Genomic DNA, 24,078 nt, shown 5'->3' with positions numbered 1-24,078 from the left:
TAGCTGAGGAGGAATTTGGCTTCTCCTGGTCTCTGGATAGTTAATCACAGTTGGCTCACAGGGAATGGCTTTTCCTGGAGATCTGGAGGTGGCAGCTTGCTTTCTACCAGCTGAGGCTTAAGGCTCAGGCTGAGGATGAAGATCTTTGGTCTTAACCGAGACAAGATCCTGGGTTGGGATCCCTAGAACTGGGAGCTCCTTCCTGCACAGCCTTCCCCTAGCCGGAGGTGGCTTGCACACTCCCTGAACTTCCTTCTCCTCCTCATGAGGCAGGACATAGGCCAACCCGCTTCTGCTCATAGAGGGGGAGCTAAACTGGAATAAACTATTCCAGTCTAGATATGCTAAACTGAACTAAGACCTTACTAAACATTGCTGCCACCTGCTGGTGTACATGGAAATTACAGCAAATGCATTCAACAAGGGTTTCAATATGCACATTTGTGAGAATGTGATGTTAAATTACACAGGATGACAATGCAGATACACTTAACAGGTTGTAGCGGGGTAAAATAGTTTAGTAACATAACTCTGGAATGTTAAATTCTACTTTTTCGTTTTCTTGATGAAATTTGATCAGTGATGCATGTAAATATACAGAGACCAGCAGGGACCATCAGATCAGCAGCTGGGGCACATCTTTATTATTTAATGTTTTCGGTGCCTTTTGATACCGTTTGATGAGACTTTGGGTCCATTCACACGTCCGTGGTGTATTGCGGATCCGCAATACACCCGGCTGGCACCCCCATAGAACAAGAATAGGACATGTTCTATTTTTTTTGCGGAGCCGCGGACCGGAAGTTCGGGGCCACACTCCGGAGATGCGGAGAGCATTCCATTCTGCCCCATTGATAATAAATGGGTCCGCACCTGTTCCCGATATTGCGGGCCCATTTGCAGACGTCTGAATGGAGCCTAATGCCATCTGCTTTCAGTTTGTCTTTGATACGTATTTTCTGCTCATGAGAATACAGCATTATTTTGGCACCTGAAATTCGCATGGAACAAGCTCCGCCTCTCCAACCGTAGATTTTCAACTGACAGAGGTGGGCTGTTGCTAGGGCAACCCGTGGGAGGGGTTATCGGGGAGAGGTCAGTTGGGTAGGGGCCATTTTGAGTGAGAAGGAGTTGCTGGTGACTCAGGAAGGGGTGAACCTCTGGGAGAGGTGACGGGAGGGGGCTGCACCTAGACTTTTAGATGGGTGGTTTTACACATTTCAGTAGTGTGCTGCATAGCAAAACCACTCACGTTTTATTGCCACAGTGTGGTGTGGTTTGCAAAATATGTAAAAAAATAAATAAATGTTTTACCTGTTAGAACAAATGTACTGCATAGCTGTAGTAAGATACATGCATGAATATGCATTACATGTATAGGAAAAAAAAAATATATAATTTGTTTTCGGAGGGGGGCATATAAATGTCAGAATAACTGCACGTGGTTTTTTTGTACAGCACCTTCATCTTTTTTCGGCAGTTTTTGCAAACAGCGGGAGAGATTTATCAAGACTGGTTATTTTCTGCGCCAATCTTAATATCCCCTGCACTGCCGAAGGATGTGCCTGAATTATGGCGAGCCCAGACCTCTTAATAAATTGGGTGCATCCTCTGGCAGTCTGTGCGACTAAACTGAAATCCACAACAGCTTGGAGCTGCCATAGATTTCATGTTCATTTACTCCAGAAAACGTACGTAAATGAAGATAAACGCGCTGGACCTGTCGTCATGCCCCCTTTTGGAAAATTGCCAGGGCGGTATTCCAATGCCACTTGAAGCTATATTTTGCTGCAGTCGACAGAAAATTGGCGTAGCTAGGTAATAAATACCACTCAACGTGTTTGACCAATTGCATTTGTTTCTTGTCCTTTTTCCACCTATAGAAAAGGTGATGTCAAAACACCTAAAAAATAAAAACGGCAAGAGCTACAGCATGCTGTGATCTTGAAAACAAAAACACCACCTAATGAACCAAAACTTTTTTTTTTTTGTGCTATATATATATAGTCTTAGCCTTAAAAATGGGAGTCTTGAGTCGCCTGTGTGAATGACTTAGTCATGTGCTTGTGTGACCACTGCTCCATTCACTTCTATTTGAAAGAGGTTGTGCCAAGTACTGAAGTGATCCTCTGTCCACTGGATAGGTGTCAACTAACTGGGCTGACCGCACCGATCCCGTTCCGGTAGGGCAACAGGCTGAGCGTACTTCCTACTAACTCTCTTAATTCTCTGTGGAGCTGCTGGAAGTAGCCTGGACAGTCCCGTAGATAATGAATGGAGCAAAACGGCACATGTGTGACCAGCCACTCCATTCATTCTAAACCCCAGGACGGGTGAGAATGTGAAGTAGTCATGATGAAATGTCCCACTAAGTTTTGTGGCTTCTGTTAATCTCTTATTGGTACACGTCGTGCTTATTCTGTGGGGCTACAAATAGGTCACCCATCTAGTTCTCAAGGGAACTAGGTAAAAGATGGTGACTAGCCATCGACTGAATCTGCTGAAATCTGTGGGTTTGGCTGATACACCTCTAATGTGCATAGCCAGCTTCAGCATCCTATGTTTCATTCACAGGATGAACAAGCTGAATCCCGTGCTACCCGTGCTAGAAGCTCACGATAAAAGAACACCGCTGTCTGCCAAGAGTTGTCTTCAAGAGCAAGATCCAGTAGAAGAACGTGCAAGAGATTCAAATCCCGAGTGTGCCAAGATAGTGACAAGTGAGCCAAGTAACATTGCAGTGCCTGAAGAAGCAGCGGTGGAGCCGATGGTTGCTGAACCGTACTTGCCGCCCTTGCTGCCTGATGAGAAGAAATTTTCAGCTAAAGTCCTCCATGTTGCTGAAGATGGAGCAATATATGTAATCCAGGAATGTTTGGGTAATTTCATTTACAAGTTACTAGTAGATACATAAATATATGTGTGGATAATTACTCTGTAAGGCCCCATTCAGACGATCGTATTTTTGTTCCGCATCCAATCTGCAAAAAACGGGGATCAGATGCGGAACAAAAATGCGTTAATTTCAATGGGGCCGCAAAAGACGCAGACGGCACACCATGTCTGCATCTGTATGTCCGTTCCACAGTCCCGATGTCCTATTCTTGTTCGTTCTGTGCGCAAGAATAGGCATTTGTTAAATAGTTCAGGACCTGTGGAAGGTGGGACTGCAGGATGCACGTGGCCAGTGTCTGTGTTTTGTGGATCCGAGGTTTGCAGTCTGCAAAACAGGCATGGTTGCATGATGGAGTTGCCTGAAGTTTTGGTAATATATTTTTTTTTATCAGATTTTTATTAAACATTTTTCTTGAAAAACAACAGGATACAAGCAATCAGGCCCCTGCCTGGTATAGAATGTGTATAATAGCTACTTTCCTCCCTGGTGTCTTCACATAACCCATAATACATATCAGTGCTGACAGATTACTCCAACAACGTCTGTCTAGTAGTGTCTTAGCCGTGGACAGTTCCACATGAGGTGTATTAAATCCGCATTTGGCTCATCACATCTCAGACACAAGTCATCTTCTCTATCCTATTTTCTTCTTCACTACTCAATGGAGCAGATATAATTGAGAGACCCTGTGAGCCTCACTTACTTCCACCTCAGGGAAATCCTGTAACACTTCCTCCGACATCTGCCCGGTCAAGTCTGCAACGTCTAGCTTCCATTTCTCATGAAGCTGCATGGGAGGTTTCTAATATTGCATTTCCATAAGACTTTAGTGGTGTAATCTCACTCCATTGTGTCTCCATGCGTGGCAGTGAGGTCTATGATGGTGTGTTTTGCCGCAGGTGTTATAGCAGCCTGTTTCTCTTGGGACTTTTTGACATGTTCTACTTGCAGGTATGAATAAAAGAATGTCTTAAGTAGGCTAAATTCCTGTTGTAGCTGAGTAAACGCCTTAAGAGTACCATTAGCAAATAGTTGGGTGTTACGTATACCTCTCATGCCTGCACATTTGACACTTTAGCTAGTTCCCAATACATACGGTTGAGATGCCGTACAATCCGTCCAGTTGTGTTGACCTTATCCCCATCTCACCATCCCCTAAGTTGTTGTAATTGGGCCGCCAAATAATATATCCATGGATCCGGTACCGTGAGTCCCTGCGTTGTGAATTTTATAGATCTGTGAAGATCACATTTATTTTATAGAAAAATTGAAGTGGTATCCAAATCGGGGCATTATGCAACACGTATAGAAGCTGGGGCATGAGAATCATTTTTAGTAGATTTGTGCAGCCGACTAGAGTGAGGGGCAATCAGGTCCAGGCCTGTACCTTGCATCTGAATTTATCCAGCAAAGGGACAAGATTCAACTTCCCAAAGTCCTGGGTCCTGGCCGACACCTGAATTCCCAGGTATTTAAAAGATGTGACTACCTGTAGCCCTGCAGTGGGGTTAACGTCACTTTTTGTATTGGTCAATTGCATCAATACCGACTTTGTCCAGTTAATGTCCAAGCCAGACAGCTTACCAAAATGGTTTATTATCGACATGGCCTCTGGAAGAGAAGAAGCCCATTCATCTAAAAACAGTAGTAGATCATCTGCATGTAAGGCAACCTTTTCTGATAAGGACCCATATTAGAAGCCTCTTGCTGCTGCTGCGCTAAGCGCCGCCGCCAGAGGTTCCATCACTAATGCAAATAGTAGCAGCGACAGAGGACAGCCTGTCTAGTCCCTCTGTGCAAGGAAAAGGAGTCTGAGAATTTTCACCCATATTTGGGCCGTGGGACAGGCATAGAGTAGTTGTATCCATTTAATAAACTCAGGTCCAGAGCCCATCTTTCCCAGCACTGTCCACAGGTATCGCCCTTCCACGTTGTCGAATACTTTGCCTGCATCACGGGATGCAACCCCCGCATTCAAGGCGTGGACCTGGCTAGCCTGAATATTTAAATATAATCGCCGGATATTTACTGCTGTGGACATGTTCGGCATAAAGCCAGCCTGATCAGTGTGAATAAGTGACATTACTACTGAGTTTAAGCGAGTTGCCAGTACTTTCGCTAATATTTTAACATCTACCTGGAGTAGAGATATGGGTCTATAGGACTCCGCTACCAGAACGCCTTTACCCGGTTTAGGGAGTACCACCACTATGGCTTCATTCATGGAGGTTGGTAATCTACCCTGCTTTTTAGCCTCATTATAAACCTCTAGTAAATGGGGTAAACGGATTGAGGAATAGGTTTTATACATCTCCGCTGGCAATCCATCTCCCCGGGGCCTTTTTAGACATACTATCCACCGCCTCCTCCATTTCTTTTAGATTGATAGAGAAATATGCTAGATGCCCCTGTTCTGTAGTAAGGGTATAAAGTCTCCACTTCAGATGTAGAAGTTTTAGATATATACAGGGAGGAATACAACAAGTGCATATTTTAGAGCATGTTTTCAGGAGCTGTACAGAGTTCTTCAGTTGCAGAGAGCAGCTATATAGGCTGATTGTTGCTGAGCCCTAGAAACCGTAGCCAGTAATCTACCTGCCCTTTCTCGTTCCTCACAATACGTCTGTTTCTGAAAGAAACGTTTATTTCTTGCGTTCAGTAGCAAGCGTTCATTCAGCCTGTGTTGTGCTCCTCGCCATTCTTCCTCTTGTTCAATAGATGGGTTTACAATATAACTGGCTTCAGCCCTCTCTACATCTAGTAGGGGGCCTTTTACTTTGGCCCTAGTGTTTCTTTTTTGGTTTACCTCTGCAATTAATACCCCCGTAGGAAAGCCTTCATAGTGTCCCAAACTACGAGCTGGGGTGCCGAGGGGAGATTATGCATAAAGAACTCTTTCAGTTTGTCCCATATACCCGCCGCATCCGACCGCACATTAAGCCAGTATGGGTTAAATTCCCACACCATGCATCCCCGCAGTACAGGAGGAAGGAAGTTGGCTGTGACAAGCACGGGGGAATGGTCTGATATTCTACGGGGAAGATATTGTATGTCCCGAATTAGTTGTCCCATCAGGGGTGATGCCAAAGATTAAATCTGTCCTGGATAGTGACCCATAAGTACTAGAGTAGCAGGAGTATTATTTTATCTGTGGGTTCCTCAACCTCCAATAATCCAGGAGGAGGGCTTCCTGCAATAATCTCCCAAATGGGGTAATTTCCCCAGATGTTGGTTGGATATTAGGACAGAATCGATCTAAAACCGGGTGAATTACATTGTTAGTCCCCAAGTAATATTACCGGGATGTCTGGTAACTTAGCCAGAAAATAGAGAACCCTCCTAATCACCAGTGGTGAATATGGCGGCGGAATATAGATGCCTACTATAATACAGGGGATCGTCAATATTCTGCATTGCAGACATATATATCGCCCCTCCTCATCTATCTTTTTAGATATACATTAAATGCTATGTTCCTATGGTCTCCTCTTGCATAGGTAGAGTATGTGGCACGATAGTAGTGCCCTGCCCACTGGGGAGTGAGTAAATGGGTCTGGTCCTCCACTTAGTGTGTTTCTTAAAGGCAACATATCAGAGGTTGGTATTGTTTCATACTTCCATAATAGCCCTCCTTTTTATTGGCTTCCTTTATCCCCCTGACATTCCAGCTCAAAAGCCTCAGCGAATTAGCAACATAAATGAACCCCTCGTGTAACTCCACAAAGTCAGTGGCAGGTACTATATAAGTTGTGCTCTCGGGTTATAGCACGAACCCTTATTCTACTTCTCAAAACCTCATATATCATAGTTGCAGTCCCCCAGGTTGTATACCAATAATATACCAAAACCAGTGCTGATCTTCTCAGCAGGCCCCCACTAAGGCACCTAGTTGTAGGTCTGTGGGACCAAATAGTACCTGCTGGCACCAAGACTGGTTAGATAGCCTCCAGAAAGAGGGTGGTGCTCCTTATACAGATGTCAACAAAACAGTATTAAAAACAGAATATATAACCACGATTAATGAAGCCGTCTACGCCTCGGCTTCCTGCATGTCTCTCGGCAAGCCTTTGAACAAGGCAATCCATTCCTATATACTCCCTGCTGTAGTCGGTTATATCCATACTCTCCCTTTACATGACCCTGTCAGCATACCATGTTAACCCTACACAACAACCCTCCTGCCCAATCATGCGCACTCAGTCTCATTGTGGGTGATCATGGTACTTGCGCTTGGATGTGAGTGTTTATTTAATCCTCCTGGTTCCTGTCTTCTCTCAATTGGCGTTCATGCCGATCCAGCCATCAAATCGCCTCTTTCAATTCTTCAAAAAATCTGGTGGAACCTAGGGCAACCACCCAAGTTTTGCTGGGTACAGCATGGAATATGGGATGTTGAGCGCCCTCAAGCGACGCTTTATGTCTCTGCTCTTTTCTCTTCTGTACCTCTAGGGAATAATCGTGAAAGAGCGACACCTTGACCATTGATGGAGAGTTCAGGCAAGTCTCTAGCTTTTCTTAGAATAATGTCCAGATCTCTGTAGTGTAATATCTTCATTAGCACAGGCTGTGGTGGCGTGCCCGGTGGTAATGGACGAGTTCGGACTCTGTGGGCTCTTTCAACAGCAAATAGTGGGGTCAAAGTCTCCACTCCGGCACCCCTACCATCCGGCACATTGTTCTGGCTTCCACTGAATCCAACCTTCGTGTATGTTCCACTACATCTCTTTTGCGTGGTTGTATTGCATCCTCCACATCTCCCAGGGCTGTTGTGCATTCAGCGAGTTTCTTTAAAGGGAACCTGTCACCGGGATTTTGTGTATAGAGCTGAGGGCATGGGTTACTAGATGGCCGCTAGCACATCCGCAATACCCAGTCCCTATAGCTCTGTGTGCTTTTATTCTTGAAAAAATAAGATTTGATACATATGCAAATTAACCTGAGATGAGTCCTGTACGTGAGATGAGTCAGGGACAGGACTCATCTCAGGGTAATTTGCATATGTATCAAATCAGTTTTTTTACACAATAAAAGCACACAGAGCTATGTGGACTGGGTATTGCGGATGTGCTAGCGGCCATCTTGCAACCCATGTCCTCAGCGCTATACACAAAATCCCGGTGACAGGTTCCCTTTAAGTCGTGTCTAACAATGTTTTTTTTTGTTTTGTTTTTTATAATCTTTTTTAGTAAATTCATAATACAATCCCTTCAAAAATAATAATAAAAAAAAAATAATATATAATAAATCTAGTTTATAATAACCCCTTGGTACCCCTATCCCACCCAAACTACCCTGTCAACCCCCGTTTGCGATGCGTCTCTGGTAGGGGGGAAAAAAGAGGGGCAGGGAGAGGAGAAAAAAGGAAGCGACTGGAAAATCTTCTTAAAAGTACAAACTCCCTCTATTCCCTAAAACCTCCAGGGTAACCAAATCCTCTTCCACTTATCCTCATTTTTTTTCTTTGCTTATATAAAATGCTTTCATATCTTTTGACTTTATTCACTATATTAACCCACATCTTTACATTGGGGGAGTTCCTAGAGAACCACAATCTTGTAATCATTAAGCAAGCCAATGTTAACTGTGCTCTTTTATTGCTCCCATCTGTACTGTAAGAGTGTTAAACGATTTGCCACATATGGCGATGGCATGCATTACATCCTTAAGGGTTGGCTCCTCTGAGTCCGATTCCTGGGCCCACGAATCCACTTCTGCGCCACGTGTCTGCAAGAGGTTAGGTCTATTGGGGCTACATATGGCCTCTGCTCTGGCACCGACTGTCTCATTATCTGAGTCCAGGCCTGACTCATCTTGTCGAGGCTGCTGCTTCTTGTGAGGTCCTTTTGCAGCTAGTGTTTAAGTCCAGCGGGCCTATTTTTCAAACTTTGCCACGGCCTCCTGTTGCACCTCCACTGCGCGGCCCAGGAGTTGCCGCTCCGGCGCCATCTTATCAGCACCTTTCGTCTCTTTTTTTCTTAGTCATGGCGAGGAGGTTTTGTTCCTGCCAGGTACCAGAGGGATCCTTAGGAGGTCAGGAGCAAGGTAAGTACTTTTGCAGCAAGGGGATTCAGAAATTTCCGGATATACAGCCGAGAGTGCACAGGAGCCCAGCAGACAAGCGGCCGCTCACATCCCTGGCTAGCCCCCCAAGTTTCAGTAATAGAAGTCTACTTTCACACTGGCGTTTTGGCTTTCGGTTTGTGAGATCCGTTCAGGGCTCTCCCAAGCGGTCCGAAACGGATCAGTTTTGCCTTAATGCATTCTGAATGGAAAAGAATCCGCTCAGTTCAGTCTCCATTCCGCTTTGGAGACTGACACCAAAACCATGCTTGTGGCATTTTGTTGTCCGTCTGATGAAACTAAGCCAAACGGATCCGTCCTGACACACAATGTAAGTCAATGGGGACGGATCCGTTTTCACTGACACAATCTGGCACAATAGAAAACTGATCCGTCCTCCATTGACTTTCAATAGTGTTCAAGACGGATCCGTTTTGGCTATGATACAGATAATGCAAACAGATCTGTTCTGAACGGATGCAGACTGTTGTATTATCTGAATGGATCCATCCATGACTGATCCGCACAAAACGAGAGTGTGAAAGTAGCCTTAGTATTTGCCATTTGTTTGTCAATTTGCACTCCTGAGAATTATAATAACTGTGGCATGTATAGTAAAATACGCCCACTTTGTTTTTATAATGACTGAGCAGAACATTACATTTCACCCAGAGGTCAGCATCCAGACTGCAAAAAGACAAGAATACCTGGCTAAGATTCTCGTCAGTTTGCACACAGACCTAGTCAGTCGTCATTCCATCCCAGCCTTCATAAGAACGGTTTTGACCGATCTCCAGATCTAAGATTTCTCTGGGTCTAATAGCCTAGATGTTGCTCCCTTTGGCATGCTCACCTTGATAAATAGGGCATGTAAGGTCTCCCGGCATGTTTTAGTGCACACTTATTCCCCAATGACATAAGAGTTCAGGGGCATCTTTTGTTATAACTCTGCATTATGCTGCATCTCTTATTACTTCTAGAAATGTAGGAATAAATTGTCCACTGGGTGTTACCATTTTCCTTGTCGAAAGGATGTACCCCTACGACATGTCAGGAATTACAGCAGGTCCCCTTAACCTCCTAACAGTTTCATTAAAATAGAAAAAAACACTTTCCCAAAAATGTCCCTTTTTTATTGTAGATTTTGAATATATATATAATATATATATTGGCACGGCATCGCTTTAACTACTGCGCATTCGCCAGCGAACGGCGCGAAGCCAGCGGCAATGTGACGTTTGCCGGAGCATGTTGTAGCGCACTGCACTTGGATGATCATGATGGCTGTATGAGGTCAACGCAGAATACAGTGGTCCCTCAAGTTACAATATTGACTGATTATATATATTTTATATTTTTTTATATATATTTATTTTTTAACCCTAATCCTCGTGGTGCTGAAATGGCAGTAATTCCATGTATGTTTGAACTGTCTGAGCTCTGGGACCTGCTCTAAAGTGACATCATTTTCTCTTTTTTTTCTTTTTGTTTTAGAAAACGAGCTTGGTGTGCTTATGCTTGATATCCAGGATTCATTTAAGTGCCTAGGTTTGATGGCACCCTACTCTTGGAGGAAAGGTGAAGGCTGTCTTATTAAGGGATCTGATACCTTGACATACCGAGGAAAGGTTCTCGACATTCTCAGTGGAGATATGATTACAGTATGTTCATATTTTTGTGTTCATTATTATTTTTATTTTGGCATCTTAATCTTATGAGTGCTTTTGCAGTTGTATTCTAAATCTGCACAACAAGTTGAACTTGAGTAACTCGGGCAGGACAGAGAAGAACAAACTCGTGGCAACTCTTTTGTGATCTTCTTCCTAAAGTCTCCTTCACACATCAGTGTTTCACAGACGTGTGCTGTACGTGTTCTCCATGGGCACCACACGTCTCCATTCATTTTAATGTGTGCATTCAGACATCAGTGTTTTAGCACGGAAGCATGCTCTATTTCGTCCGTGTTCCTTGATCCATCACTCCCATTATAGTCTGTGTCCGTGAAAGCTACGGATGCCATCCGTGTTTCATGGATCATTAGGAAGACACAGTTCAGTGTCAGTATAAGGCCTCATGCACACAGCCGTTGTTTTCACTTCAATGGGGCTGCAAAAGATGTGGGCAGCACTCTGTGTGCTGTCCGCATCCGTTGCTTCGTTCCGTGGCCCCGCAAAAAAATATATAATATATAATATGTCCTATTCTTGTCCGCACAGTTATATTAAAGGCTGTCCGTGCCGTTCCGCAAATTGCGGAACAAGCACTGACGCCATCAGTGTTTTGCGGACCGCAAAACACGCCACGGTCGTGTGCATGTAGCCTAATACAGATGGCACACGGACAGCAAAAAAACAGACACAGACCCAACACTGATCCATCATGGACAGCTTCACGGGTGCATCACTGACCATCCTCTCACGAATTTCAGCACAGACACTGACGTGTGAATGAGGCTTAACTTGTATTTCTTGTGAATGGCATTGGGGGCACAGCACCATGGGTATATGCCCAGCTGCCACTAGGATGCTGACACTAGAAAGAAAAAGTGTTGGCCCCACCCAGATGGGCTATACCCTCTGCACACTAAACTAACCAGTTTTAGTCTAGTGTCCGTAGGAGGCAGACATGACCTGCTCTGTTTTTTAGAGCAGGTCTTGCTGCTTTTTTTTTCTCTTCTCTTCTGCAGGTCTCTGCCTGCTGTGGGATGGGGCCCCATCGTGGGTATCCACTTTAGTTGCACCCCCTGCAGGCACGTACTCGGAGTACCTCGCCAGTCACCCAGTCCCCCTTACTGCATCCGCATTGGCATGCCGGCAATCCTACATCTGTGATTAATTTGCCGACCGCACCATTTCTTTGCATAGGCCGCTTCCTGAGCTTTTTCCTTGGCCCCTCCCCGCTTCCCTCGGCTCTTGGGTGGGGTCTCCCTTCCTTCCTATCCCAATTTTGCGCTGACTTTTGCTGTAGGCAGAGTTTTTGTCTACTTTTTGCTTGGTTTTATTATGGGTCTCCATCTTGTCGGCACTCATGAGGGACGCTCTCCAGATCTCCCTGCAGCCTTCCTTGCACTCTCCTGCGACTGCTGCAGCACCTCTTTGGGAACTCGGCACCTGGGATCCGGTAGAACAGCCTCTGGCTGGCTGCTTTTCCTTTTTTTCAGGCTCCCAATTAGTCCTCATGTCCTCTTCCAGAGAAGACTCCCATCCCCAGCCACCCCTCGGGTTGCCACGTATTATATGTGCGCCTGTTGTAATAAAAAGTTGCCATGCGGTCAACCTGAGCCTGTTTGTGTGCAGTACCTTGCCCCCAGACCCTCTCAGGACGCCCCGACTACCCCTTCTGGGTCGGTTCCTCCTGAATGGGCTGCCTCCCTGACCCAAGCCATAGGGAACCTTGCCTGACTCTCCCAATCCATGGTTGAGTCGCTGGACCGCTTGCCTGCCCAAATTGCAGCCGCCTCTGTCCCTCTCAGAGACTCCTCAGCGGAAGGGGCACGCTAATGTTTAGACACCAGGTCCCGCTAATGACCTCGGGTTGTCACAACCATGTCCCGCTCCTCTTCGGCATCCCCGGGTCACTTTCAAGACATGTCTGAGGCTGGCGCCGAATCCTTCCCTGCCACACCTTCCGCCGTCTCGGGGGACACCTCTGACTCTGATTCCGAATCGGAGCAGAGCACAGCTCTGTCTGCGGCCAGGCAGAAACTCATCAGGGCAGTTAGGGATGCTGTCCACGTGCAGGAAGACTCCTCCTTTTCGGCTCCGGAATCTTTCTGCCGTCCCAGGCGCCCCGCTTTGGTTTTCTCTAACCATGCGGATCTGGACACACTCCTGGCAAAGGAGTGGTGTCATCCGGATAGGAGTCTTCAGCCCGCCAAGAGTTCGGATGTCCTATTTCCCTTTTCCAAGGAGTCCATTACTATGTGGTCTGTCCCTCCTCAGGTAGACCCGCAAGTGGTCCGACTTGCTAAGGCTACCACCCTTCCTTTGGCCGACGCGGCATTGTCTGATCCGTTGGACAAGAAGATAGACTCATTGTCAAAGTCTGCTTTTGTCGCCGTGGGTTCTGCTATCCGTCCCGCCTTTGCTGCATCATTGGTGGCTAAGGCCTGTGTGGTATGGGCCAAACAGCTTGTTCTGTCCTTACCCCCGGATTGGCACGCCGCTCTAGCAGGGTGGTAGCCATCCGCCGCACTGTTTGGCTTCGTGCCTAGGCAGCAGATGCCGCCTCCAAAAAGGCACTCATATCTCTCCCCTTCCTGGGTGGTAGGCTTTTTGGGAAAAGCTTGGAGGAGCTTATCTCTAAGGCTACAGGTGGGAAAAGTTCTCTCCTGACCCAGAACTGTCCCCGCCACCACCGTCCTATGTTTGCATTGCGATCTCGGCGCTTTCGCTCCTTTCGGGATTCCTCTTCTTGTCAGGACACAAAGACGGTTCGGCCTTCCTTCAAGGCCAAGTCCTCCTGGTACGCCCGCACTAAGCCTTCCAAACCCCAGTCTGCAAAGCAGTTATCTGCATGACTGGTTTCCCCCGCTCGAGTTTGCCCCCTCGAGTGGGGGGTCGGTTACTTTCAGGAGCAATGGAGCACAAGCCTGGACGACGCCTGGGTTCTAGAGGTTGTGTCCTCCGGATACAAGGTGGAATTCTCCACCCTTCCCACGGTTCTTCCAGTCATCACTGCCCAGGTCCCCCTCCCGGGCAGACTTATTTTATTTGTTTTGAAGCCATTCATTCACTTCACACGCACAGAATATTTGTTCCTGTCCCGACCTCGGAACGTTTTCAGGGGTTTTACTCGAACCTCTTCACCATTCCCAAGAAGGACTGTTCCCTTCGCCCCATTTTGGATCTGAAGGCACTCAATTACTTTGTCCGTGTCCGCCACTTTCGCATGGAGTCCCTCAGGTCGTTGATTGCTTCCCTTGAGGTGGGCAAGTTTCTGTAATCCCTCGACATCCAAGACACCTACCTGCATGTCCGCATAGCTCAGGCTCATCAGAGGTACCTTCGCTTCGCAGTAGGTTCTCTGCGTTTTCATTCGTGGCGTTGCCCTTCGGCCTTGCCATCTGCCCCGATGGTCTTTACCAAGGTGTTGGCTTTCTTTGTCGCACTTCTCCGTGCCAGGGGAGTTTCCATAATACCCTACCTGGACGATCTTCTGGTGTCCTGGGAGGAAAATGTGTCCAGCCTCCACATCACCCTGTCCGTGCTGTCCCAGTTCGGCTGGCTGGTGAACCGCTCCAAGTCCTCCCTTGGAATTCCTAGGCATGGTCCTTGACACTCTCCTTGGCCGAGTGTTCCTTCCTCAGGACAAGGTATTGGCTCTCCAGTCAGGAGTGACTCTCCTTCATGAGCAGTCTCCTCTGTCCATCAGGGTGTGCATGCGCACCCTGGGCTGGATGGTTGCCGCCTTCGAGGCAATTCCTTACACCCAATTCCAGACCCAGTCCCTTCAGCTCTCAATCCTTGCCTGGTGGATCAAGTCTCCGTCAGGCCTCGATCACCTGATCCGTCTGTCCCCTCAGGTCCGCCTGGACTTGCGCTGGTGGCTGAACCCGCTAACCGTATCCCTCGGCAGATCCTTCCTTCCCCTCCGTTGGCAGGTGATCTCCACAGATGCCAGCCTGGCAGGTTGAGGGGCAGTCTTCGGGAGGGTTCCCTACAGATCAGTATTCTGGAGCTCAGGGCCATTTACCTAGCCCTGTCCTGTTGGACTCGCCTCCTCCACGGTCATCCTGTCCGGATTCAGACGGACAACTACACTGCGGTGGCTTATTTGAACCACCAGGGGGGCACCAGAAGCGCGCCAGTCCTGAAGGAAGCCTCTCGCATCCTGTTGTGGGCAGAGGGACACGTTCCTGCTGTTTCCGCGGTCTTCATCCCCGGGGTCGACAATAGGGCAGCTGACTTTCTCAGTCTCCAGCGCCTCGACCCGGGTGAGCGGTCTCTCCATCCAGAGGTGTTTCAACATCTGTCATCGTTGGGGAATCCCAGACGTGGATCTTTTCGCCTCCTGTCTGAATCACAAACTTCCGCTCTACGTCGCCAGGTCTCGGGATCCTCAGGCTTTGGCGGTAGACGCCTTGGTGGTCCCAATTCAGTCTCTTATATCTCTTCCCTCCCCTTCTTCCTCGGGTACTCAAATGCCTCAAAATGGATCGGATCCCGGCAATATTGGTGGCTCCGGACTGGCCCCGCGGGCGTGGTATGCAGATCTGGTCTTTCTGCTCGCCGACGCCCCATGGCGACTACCTCTGCGTCATGACCTCCTTTCGCAAAGTCCACTATTCCACCTGAGTTCACCTCTGCTTCATTTAACGGCGTGGCTTTTGAAGCCGGGGTTCTGAGATTCTGCGGTCTCTCAGTCAGTCATCCAGACTATGCTTCATGAACGTAAACCCCAGTCTGCCAGGATTTGCCATCGTACCTGGAAGGCTTATTTTACTTGGTGTGAATCTGGCAAAGTTCACCCTCATTTTTTCGGTCCCTAGGATTCTTGCCGTCAGGCCGGCCTTGATAAAGGTCTCCGCCTGGCCTCTCTCAAAGGTCAGGTCTCGGCCTTGTCTGTTCTTTTCCAAAGGCCCTTGGCTTCTCGTTCCCAGGTTAAGACTTTCCTTCAGCGGGTGGCTCATCGCGTCTCTCCCTTCCATTCCCCGGTGGAACTTTGGGATTTGAATTTGGTCCTAGATGCTCTTCAATCCTCTATCCTCGAGCCCTTGAAGGAGGTCTCCCTTTCTTATGTCTCCTTTTAAGGTTGCCTTTTTAGTCTCGATTATTTCCATTCGCAGAGTCTCCGAGCTGGTGGCGTTCTCTTGTCGGTCCCCCTTTCTGTTTTTTCACCAGAACAAGGTAGTCCTGCACCCAGTTTTCTCCTTTCTTCCCAAGATGGTTTCCTCCTTCCACATTAATGAGGAGATTGTCCTGCCTTCGTTCTGTCCCAACCCCTCTCATCCCAGAGAGCGTCTCCACCGTCTGGATGTGGTTCGGGCGCTCCAGCTGTATCTCCAGTTAACTGAGTTCTTTTGTTGTTCTGACTCTTTGTCATCCCTGAGGGCTCACGTAAAGGTTTATAAGCCTCCAAAGCTACCATCTCCCTTTGGATTAGGTCGGCTGTCAAGGAAGCCTATGTGTCGAAGGGTCGTAAACCCCCTTCCGGTTGACCGCTTAAAAAAAGGCACTCATATCTCTCCCCTTCCTGGGTGGTAGGCTTTTTGGGAAAAGCTTGGAGGAGCTTATCTCTAAGGCTACAGGTGGGAAAAGTTCTCTCCTGACCCAGAACTGTCCCTGCCACCACCGTCCTATGTTTGCATTGCGATCTCGGCGCTTTCGCTCCTTTCGGGATGCCTCGTCTTGTCAGGACACAAAGACGGTTCGGCCTTCCTTCAAGGCCAAGTCCTCCTGGTACGCCTTCCTAAGCCTTCCAGGTTTATAAGCCTCCAAAGCTACCATCTCCCTTTTGGATTAGGTCGGCTGTCAAGGAAGCCTATGTGTCGAAGGGTCGTAAACCCCCTTCCGGTTGACCGCTTACTCCACTAGGGCGGTCAGGGCATCATGGGCGGTCCGGCATCTAGCCTCTGCTTCCCAGGTCTGCAAGCCCGCCACCTGGATCTCAGTTCACACCTTCTCCAGGTTCTACCATATACATTCCTTGGCCTCTGCTGATGCCATTTTGGGTCGCAAAGTTCTGCAAGCGGCTGTGCGCTAGGTTCTATGCATGGCTGTTTCTTCCCACCCTCGGGGACTGCTTTGAGACATGCCATGGTGCTGTGTCCCCAATGCCATTCACGAGAAAAATTTATTTTTGTACTTACCGTAAAATCCTTTTCTCATTGGATGCATTAGGGGACACAGATCCCACCCTTGTTGCTTTTTTTTATTTGTTCAAGTTTTCCGGGTTTCCCGGGACTCTTTGATAATGGTCCTCTCTCTGGTTTAGGACATGGCTTCATTTTTCACTCTGGATTCTGGTTCTCCTACTGCTTTAGTACCAACTGGTTAGTTTAGTGTCTGTGCAGAGGGCATAACCCATCTGGGTGGAGTCAACACTTTTCCTTTCTAGTGTCAGCCTCCTAGTGGCAGCTGGGCATGTACCCATGGTGCTGTGTCCCCCAATGCATCCAACGAGAAAATGGATTTTACAAAAATCCATTTTCTCTGATATAATGGGGGGGAATTTACCATGCCGTAAATGGGCAACAGCTCTCCAGTGATCCCAGTGCCCCATCATCCTGCTGGTTGGTGGGGTTCCCAGTGCCCCATCATCCTGCTGATTGGTGGGGTTGCAGGTGTTTTTGTTGTATATTATTTAATTGTGTCTAACACTTACAGGTGAAGTATGCAGATTACGGCTACACAGAGAAAATACCCAAGTGTCACCTCTACCCATTTGTGTATAATCCACATATTCCACGGTTCTGTATACCTTGCCAGCTGAATGATATTGTACCTGTAAGTAACTGGTTCAGTTTCCATCTTTTTGCTTTGATTAATAGTATTGAAAATGTTGCTTTACTAGAGACCTTATTTATTACCTAGTGATATAAATCCTTATTATGTGTCCATTAGAGACTGCTGGTTGGGGTTGAAGGCTATGGACACTGAATATTTTCTCGTTTTTATTGCTTTTCATGCATAAATAAGTGAATTTTATAGTGTAAGCTCAAATCTTGTTATAAATCAGCGAGCAGAGAAGAGGGGCTGCAGATGCTAACAGGAATGTACAGACATATACTATTTGTTTGGATCATCTGTCCATAAGTCTTTTTATTAGCTTCCATATAGCATGCTAGACAGAAACCCATCAAACCTGGGAACATTACATTACTTGATTTGTACATGTGAAAGAGTTTAAAGGGGTACCTGTGTTGGTGTTTCACAGTATAGGGGATAACTATTAGATCGGTGTGGCGCCCCAAAATGAATGGAGGGGCTGGTCAAGCACATCGCTATGGGACTGCCAGAGATAGCCAAGTACAATTACTGGGTCCCATTCTTATGATTGGTGGTGGTCCCAGCGGTCGGACCCTGACGGATCTAATAGTTATCCCTTGTTCTATGGATAGGAATAATTTGGTACAACTGGAATACCCTTTTAGACCTCATGCACATGATCATATGTATTATGCAATTGACTTCAAAGTGTCCATGGTCTGCATTTTGTTGGTGTGCTTTCTGGATCCGTATGTCCGTTCCGCAAGAATGTCTGCAAAAAGCCAGCGGGTCTGCAAATAAAAAAATATATATAAAATGCGGGTGGACACTGTCGTGTGCACAAGGCTTTAAGTGCATAATTTGATATATTACGTTACTAATTAATTTCAGGTTGGTGACCATTGGCAACAGGATGCAATTCAGTTACTGAAAGAACTTCTGCTGAAGAGACTAGTCACCGTTCACATCGTGGTATCTTTTTTTATTTTTGTCTTCTAAAACTTAATTAGGAAAAAAAGGAAGATCACCTTTTGTCAGTACTAGGGATGAGCAAACCCGAACTTCACCAGGTCCGGTGTTTCGGTGGGTTAGGAAAACGGAATTTGTAGACGGAATGCATAACGAAAGCCTTTAAGAGGCATTCCATTTTGATCCGCCATAATAGAAGTCTATGGCTAAGCATAACAGATCCGTTATGCTGCCCATAGACTTCTATTATGGCGGATCAAAACGGAATGCATCTTAAAGGCTTCCGTTTTGCATTCAGTCTACAAATTCCCTTTTTACTAACCCACACAAACCCAAATCCGGTGAAGTTCGGGTTTGCTCATCCCTAATCACTACTTTTAATATTCTAGCAATGCTTCAGAAAATGTGCCTTCTGTATTTGAGCATACATTTTAGGGTACTTTCACACTAGCGGCAAGGAACTCCGGCAGGGGAACTGCCTGTCGGATCCGTGCTGCCGCTACTGCATGCGTGCGCCCGGACTACCGCTCCGGCCCCATTGACTGTAATGGGGGCGGGCCTGAGTTCCGACAGCAGCACAGCAAACATGACGAGAGTTTTATTCCAGCCGCCTCTTGGCATGTTTGCCGTGCTGCCTCCGGAACTCCAGCCCCGCCCCTACTATAGTCAATGGGGCCGGAGCGGTAGTTGGGGGGCACGCGTGCACTAGCGGCACCGCAGATCAGACAGGCTGTTCACACGTCGGAACAGCCTGCTGGAGTTCCTTGTGTGAAACTAGCCTAAGCCTGGTACAGCAGCTCATTTCTATACAGTCTTTAAGCAATGACAGGCCCTTTTATTTCATTGATTGGCTGGGTTCCCAGAGGGCGGACCACCACCAGTCAAACATTGATGGACTGCCCTAAGGATGAGCCATCTATATTATAGTCCCAGGGAACCCTTTAATTCCAAGTGAGATGCAAACTGCCATCTTTGACATGACAAAGTGTGTGTACACACTACGCGGGACAGGAAAGCATATACATGACTCTGCGTACCATCATCAGAATTATCAGGACAGCCAAAGTACCGTAATCCTGTGGCCTACATTTTCGGGAATGAGGTGGCCACATATGGTTTGTAAGTCTCTATTAATGTAATGGAGGTATACAGAAAAGCAGGTGTAAACTTAGACTGTCTAGACCCGCAACAGATTTATCACAGGGGTTCAGGCTGGTTGATACATGTGGTGCAGGAAGACACTTTTCTCCGACTATACCAACTACTGGTTGGATTACTTTGAGACAGATTTTGTTTCACAGACTGTCACCTCCTATGCCTCACCCCTTTCCCACAAAGCACCGCTCATTAACAGTAAGCCCCACACCCTTGTTGGCCATGTCTGAAAAGGTGTAGAAACCTTTCCTGCCCCAGTTTACTCCACTTCTTTATAGGCAGATTAGTAAAATTGGGCCAATGTGTTGATCATCAAGATTTGTCTTTAGACTGTGTATGTACGTTTTTTTTTTTTTTAAAAGGGATTCTGTCACCTTGTTTTAGCCTATAGAGATGCGGTCATGCACGGCTAGATCGCTGCTAGCATGTCCACAATATACCTGTCCCATAGCGCTGTGTCCTCTTTATTGTGTTTAAAAAAAGATTTTATAGATATGTAAATGACCCTGGTAAGGAGCCCAAGGGGCTGTACTAACCTTCTTGGAGCCCAGCCACGCCCCCTGTGAAGGAGCCCAGCATCGCCTGCGTCCTCCGAATCTCCTCCTTGCTCGCAGTTAGATTGCCGTAATCTCGCAATGCGCAGTTCCTTCCCTGAGGCTGATGCCAGGACAGGGAAGGAACACTATGCCGGCACTGCGCATCGCGAGATTACGGCGATCTAACTGCGAGCAAGGAGGAGATTCAGAGGACGCAGGCGGTGCTGGGCTCCAAGAAGGTTAGTGCAGCCCCTTGGGCTCCTTACCAGGGTCATTTACATATCTATAAAAAATGTATTAATTTTTTTAACAATAAAAGGACACAGCGCTATGGGACAGGTATTTTGCGGATATGCTAGCGGCGATCTAGCCGTGCATGACCGCATCTCTATAACCAAAAACAAGGTGACAGAATCCATTTAAGCTGCAGTGCTAGACACAACTATGGATAAGTGGTGCTTCTTATGGCGATAGAAAGCGGACACCTCTTTTCTAATCCTGGAAGTTATGATAGTTGAGTGGGTTATAACAGATCATTAACAGTAGGCTTTGGAAATCATTTCAGTGCTTACAGTCTGATGCCTTTGTACATAACCCTTTACATTCAACAGGAGCCTGCAAATTATTCTGATGGTGTTGCATCTGTTCGTATATATTGTGGAAATGCTTCAGTCTCTTCTATTTTGGAGCAGTATGACCATGGTATTCCCACAGGTTGTGAGAAAGACAACGTGGTAAGTGTTTGACAAGTGTATATCTAGATGTAGTAGTAGTAGTAGTAATAATGATAAATTGGTAATTTTGTATCTTACACATTTACAACCTTCTTAAATGCGTGACAGGTGCTGATCCCCTACGGGACCCTAACCGGTCAGAGAACAATCCCCTTGGGACCCCCCCATACACCAGTTCTGCGTGGCTGCTGTTCCCAGACATTTATGGACTTTTATGTACCCGTGAATATTCCATAAGTGTGTGGGATGGGAATACCCCTTTAAAAGTCTGTCCAAAAATCTAATTCTCTTGTACCATACACACAATTATTTCCAAAAAATAAATAAATTTCATCCTGACCTGAAGATTTCTGCCTGAGCTACTATCTTGCAGCAGGGTTTCAGCTGAAAGTTACAGCTTGGCACCCACTGCTTTTCCCAACTCTGCCAAAACGGCAGCCATATTGCAGAAGATGCACCAAATTCATTGCTGTAGTTGTTAGTTACTTGTTTTTTCATTTGAAGCCAGAACCCAATCCACACCCCTCTGTGCTACGCCGCACCATTTTTTGAGATACTGTCTTGTGAGGCACAACAAGTGTCTACAACACAACGGCTCTGATTTATCATACCTTCGCTCCAAAATTCGGGCTCCAAAAAGTTGCAAAATGGGGCTTTTGCGACTTTTTCAGTTCACGCACAAAAGTTTTCTAACTTTCTGCATTTTTATACCACTCTAGTTTTGAACGTGGATGTGGTTAGCTATGTTAAAGGTTTTCACTCTAGATTTATCTCTGAGACTTTTTTTTTTTTTTTTTTTTTAAGAAATCTCACCCCAGTCGGAGGGTGGAGTAGGAAAACTGGAGCAGCTTTTCTAGACCAAAATATCCGGTTTAAGGATAAGACAAATTTATCAAACACATGACATTTGATAAATCTGGCTTAAAGTATTCCAACGCAGACTCAAGCAAAACTGACTTCAAATATTCTCCTCATGATAAATTCCCCCCAATAAATATAGGCACATGAACTCCAGTTTTGAGTTGCATTGAGACAGAATTCTGGCATATTTAGCTTACTAAAGTTTTTAGTAGTTATTTCCCTGGCCATTCCAGATTGAAGCCACAAATAATGACACTGACCATCAGCAGCACATGTAATTGACTGCAAGATCAAGGTAATCATCATGGGCATTTCACTGGTAATCACCTGTGTTACTGAAGTGTATTCACTTACTGGCTGTCTAGTAGCGCCCTCTACAGTACAGTTTGGTACTACGTGTTCTGTACTGCTTTCTACCTGTGCCAGAATGAGCTGCCCCTTTGTACACCAGTGTCCCGGCCTCGGAGTGCAGCTGGCCTAGAGAAGCGAGTGGGCACACTGACAAAGCCCGCTGCAGTGGCCGCTCAGAACACTGGAGGCAAGAATTGATTCTACTGTGCAGACGCCGAACACTTGTTGAGGAGTCTGTGCAGTAGAAAACAGGACAGGAGCGCGCAATGACAGCAGGACAAGGAGCCTATGAAGCCATATTCAGTGATGTCATGTAAAAGTGCCCGAACTGCAAAAAAACAATGCACAGGCAGCCAGGTCAAAAACCAGCAGAAGGAAAACAATAGATGAAAGTTAATGAAGGCCACAGGAGCAGGGACAGAAGTACAGTGAGCTGCCACTAGAAGGCGGACACTAAGCAAAAAGTGTTAACTCCTCCCGCCTGCTACCCCTCCTGCAGGCACTGAGCCAATCAGTTTTAGCTTAGTGTCCGTAGGAGGCAGACATCTGCTCTGCAGGTGTTGCTTTTTAGAAACAAACTTGGGCCCAGGGTGGAATTATCCCCTGGTTACTCCCCTGGCAGAAAAGCAGGATGCCCTCTAATATCCCCAGTAGCCAGGACAGAAGAAAGGGTGGCACGGAGGACCACCAAATCCTCGGTCGCCCACCAGCCTTGGGCCTTCCCCACCAAATTGAGCGATTTGGTATTCATAAGTACCCTGCTGGAGCCAGGGCTAGCGATGGCCTTATCCTTCAGGGAACGGGAAGAGGTAAGTATGCGAGCACGCTTCAAGATGCCTCCCCTTTTTACTAGCCAGCCCAGTCCTTTCTGCAGCCCTGCCGCAGCACCACATGTCCCAGCAAGCCCAGGGACGACACAGGAGGGAGGCGCTGTACACTAACTTTCTGGAGTATCTCCTGCCTACCTCTGTCACATGTGTCCTCCAATTCCACCATTTTGCACCCTCATTCGACAGCCCTGACCGCAACCCCTGGAGCCTTGTCTCACCCGCATCCTCCGTCCTGGGACCTTTCAGGCGGCCTATACTCTCCCCTCCTCCAGGAGCCCACTAAGATTCGCCCCCCACTTAGACTATCTAGGCTCCTTACTTGCGGCCGAATCCCCCATGTTTAGCCATTTCTTGCTCTACACTTAAAGAGGACCTTTCATGGGCTTGTAGTAAGTGAGATAAATATCTGTACCTATGTGGTACAGATGCTGATGCTGCCACCCTGCCTGTTTTTTATTTTTAAATGGCGCTCCGTTATGGCCCCCCCTCAATTTTCGTGCTCAGTATGCTAATACTGAGCATCGGAGCAATGGGGAGGAGACGCATCTATGGTTGTCTCCTTCTCCCCTGGCTGTAGCGCTGTCCAATCGCAGAGCGTTACAGCCAGGGAGGTGTTCTCTCCCTGGCTGTTACGCTCTGCGCTGCGATTGGAAATGGAGACCTCTGCCTTCCTTGGGTGTGACCCCACAACATGATTTTTCTCTCGCTCTGAGTCCCTGTGAGGCAAACGCACTACTATCTTAGTCATCATCATTGACACCTTCAACAGGTGGTGCATCTGCACAGGTTGCCAGCTTCCTCATTCCTAGGTCGAGTATTATCCTTAGGTGGAATATTAATTTGCATTGGCTCTAGATACTTGGCTACTATGGTATGTCTATTGTCTTCCTTCTCAGGTGCAGTATTTGCTCATGCCCTAGATATTGTGTTTGCTACGGAATCGCCTCACGTTTTTATATTTGCACTACTACTGTTTCCATGTCTATTACTGTATGACCCCTTCTCAGGTGGCGTATTTGGTTACCCTAAAAATGGTGATCCTAGGTGTTGGACTTCTGTACTTCTAGCAATGGGTGCTGTGGCTCCCACAGGTTTGGTGTTTATGCTGGCTATTGATACGATTGCTGATAAGTCCAATCACTCCTGATGGAACTGCTCATCTGCATTACTTCCCTCACCAGTACAGTTATTTGCAATACTTTGGGACGCTGTAACGGTTTTCTTTTGCTGGCATAACCTACTAGTTTTTGTGGCACT

At 46.9% G+C, this 24,078-nt stretch overlaps 1 protein-coding gene across 1 annotated transcript in view; it reads left to right on the top strand.

The window, feature by feature from the left end:
- The window catches only part of RNF17 (ring finger protein 17), a 229,934-nt gene that overhangs the window by 180,865 nt on the left and 24,991 nt on the right, over nucleotides 1-24,078 (top strand). Inside the window, exons 23-27 of the mRNA XM_044288148.1 lie at nucleotides 2,575-2,879; nucleotides 10,451-10,617; nucleotides 17,284-17,403; nucleotides 18,277-18,357; nucleotides 20,657-20,779. Of these exons, the coding sequence (XP_044144083.1) occupies nucleotides 2,575-2,879; nucleotides 10,451-10,617; nucleotides 17,284-17,403; nucleotides 18,277-18,357; nucleotides 20,657-20,779 (796 nt within the window). The remainder of the gene's footprint in view (nucleotides 1-2,574; nucleotides 2,880-10,450; nucleotides 10,618-17,283; nucleotides 17,404-18,276; nucleotides 18,358-20,656; nucleotides 20,780-24,078) is intronic.

The sequence above is a fragment of the Bufo gargarizans genome, chromosome 3 (genome assembly GCF_014858855.1).
Source record: "Bufo gargarizans isolate SCDJY-AF-19 chromosome 3, ASM1485885v1, whole genome shotgun sequence".
Taxonomy (NCBI): Eukaryota; Metazoa; Chordata; class Amphibia; order Anura; family Bufonidae; genus Bufo; species Bufo gargarizans.
This window is presented reverse-complemented; position numbering and strand designations above follow the sequence as displayed.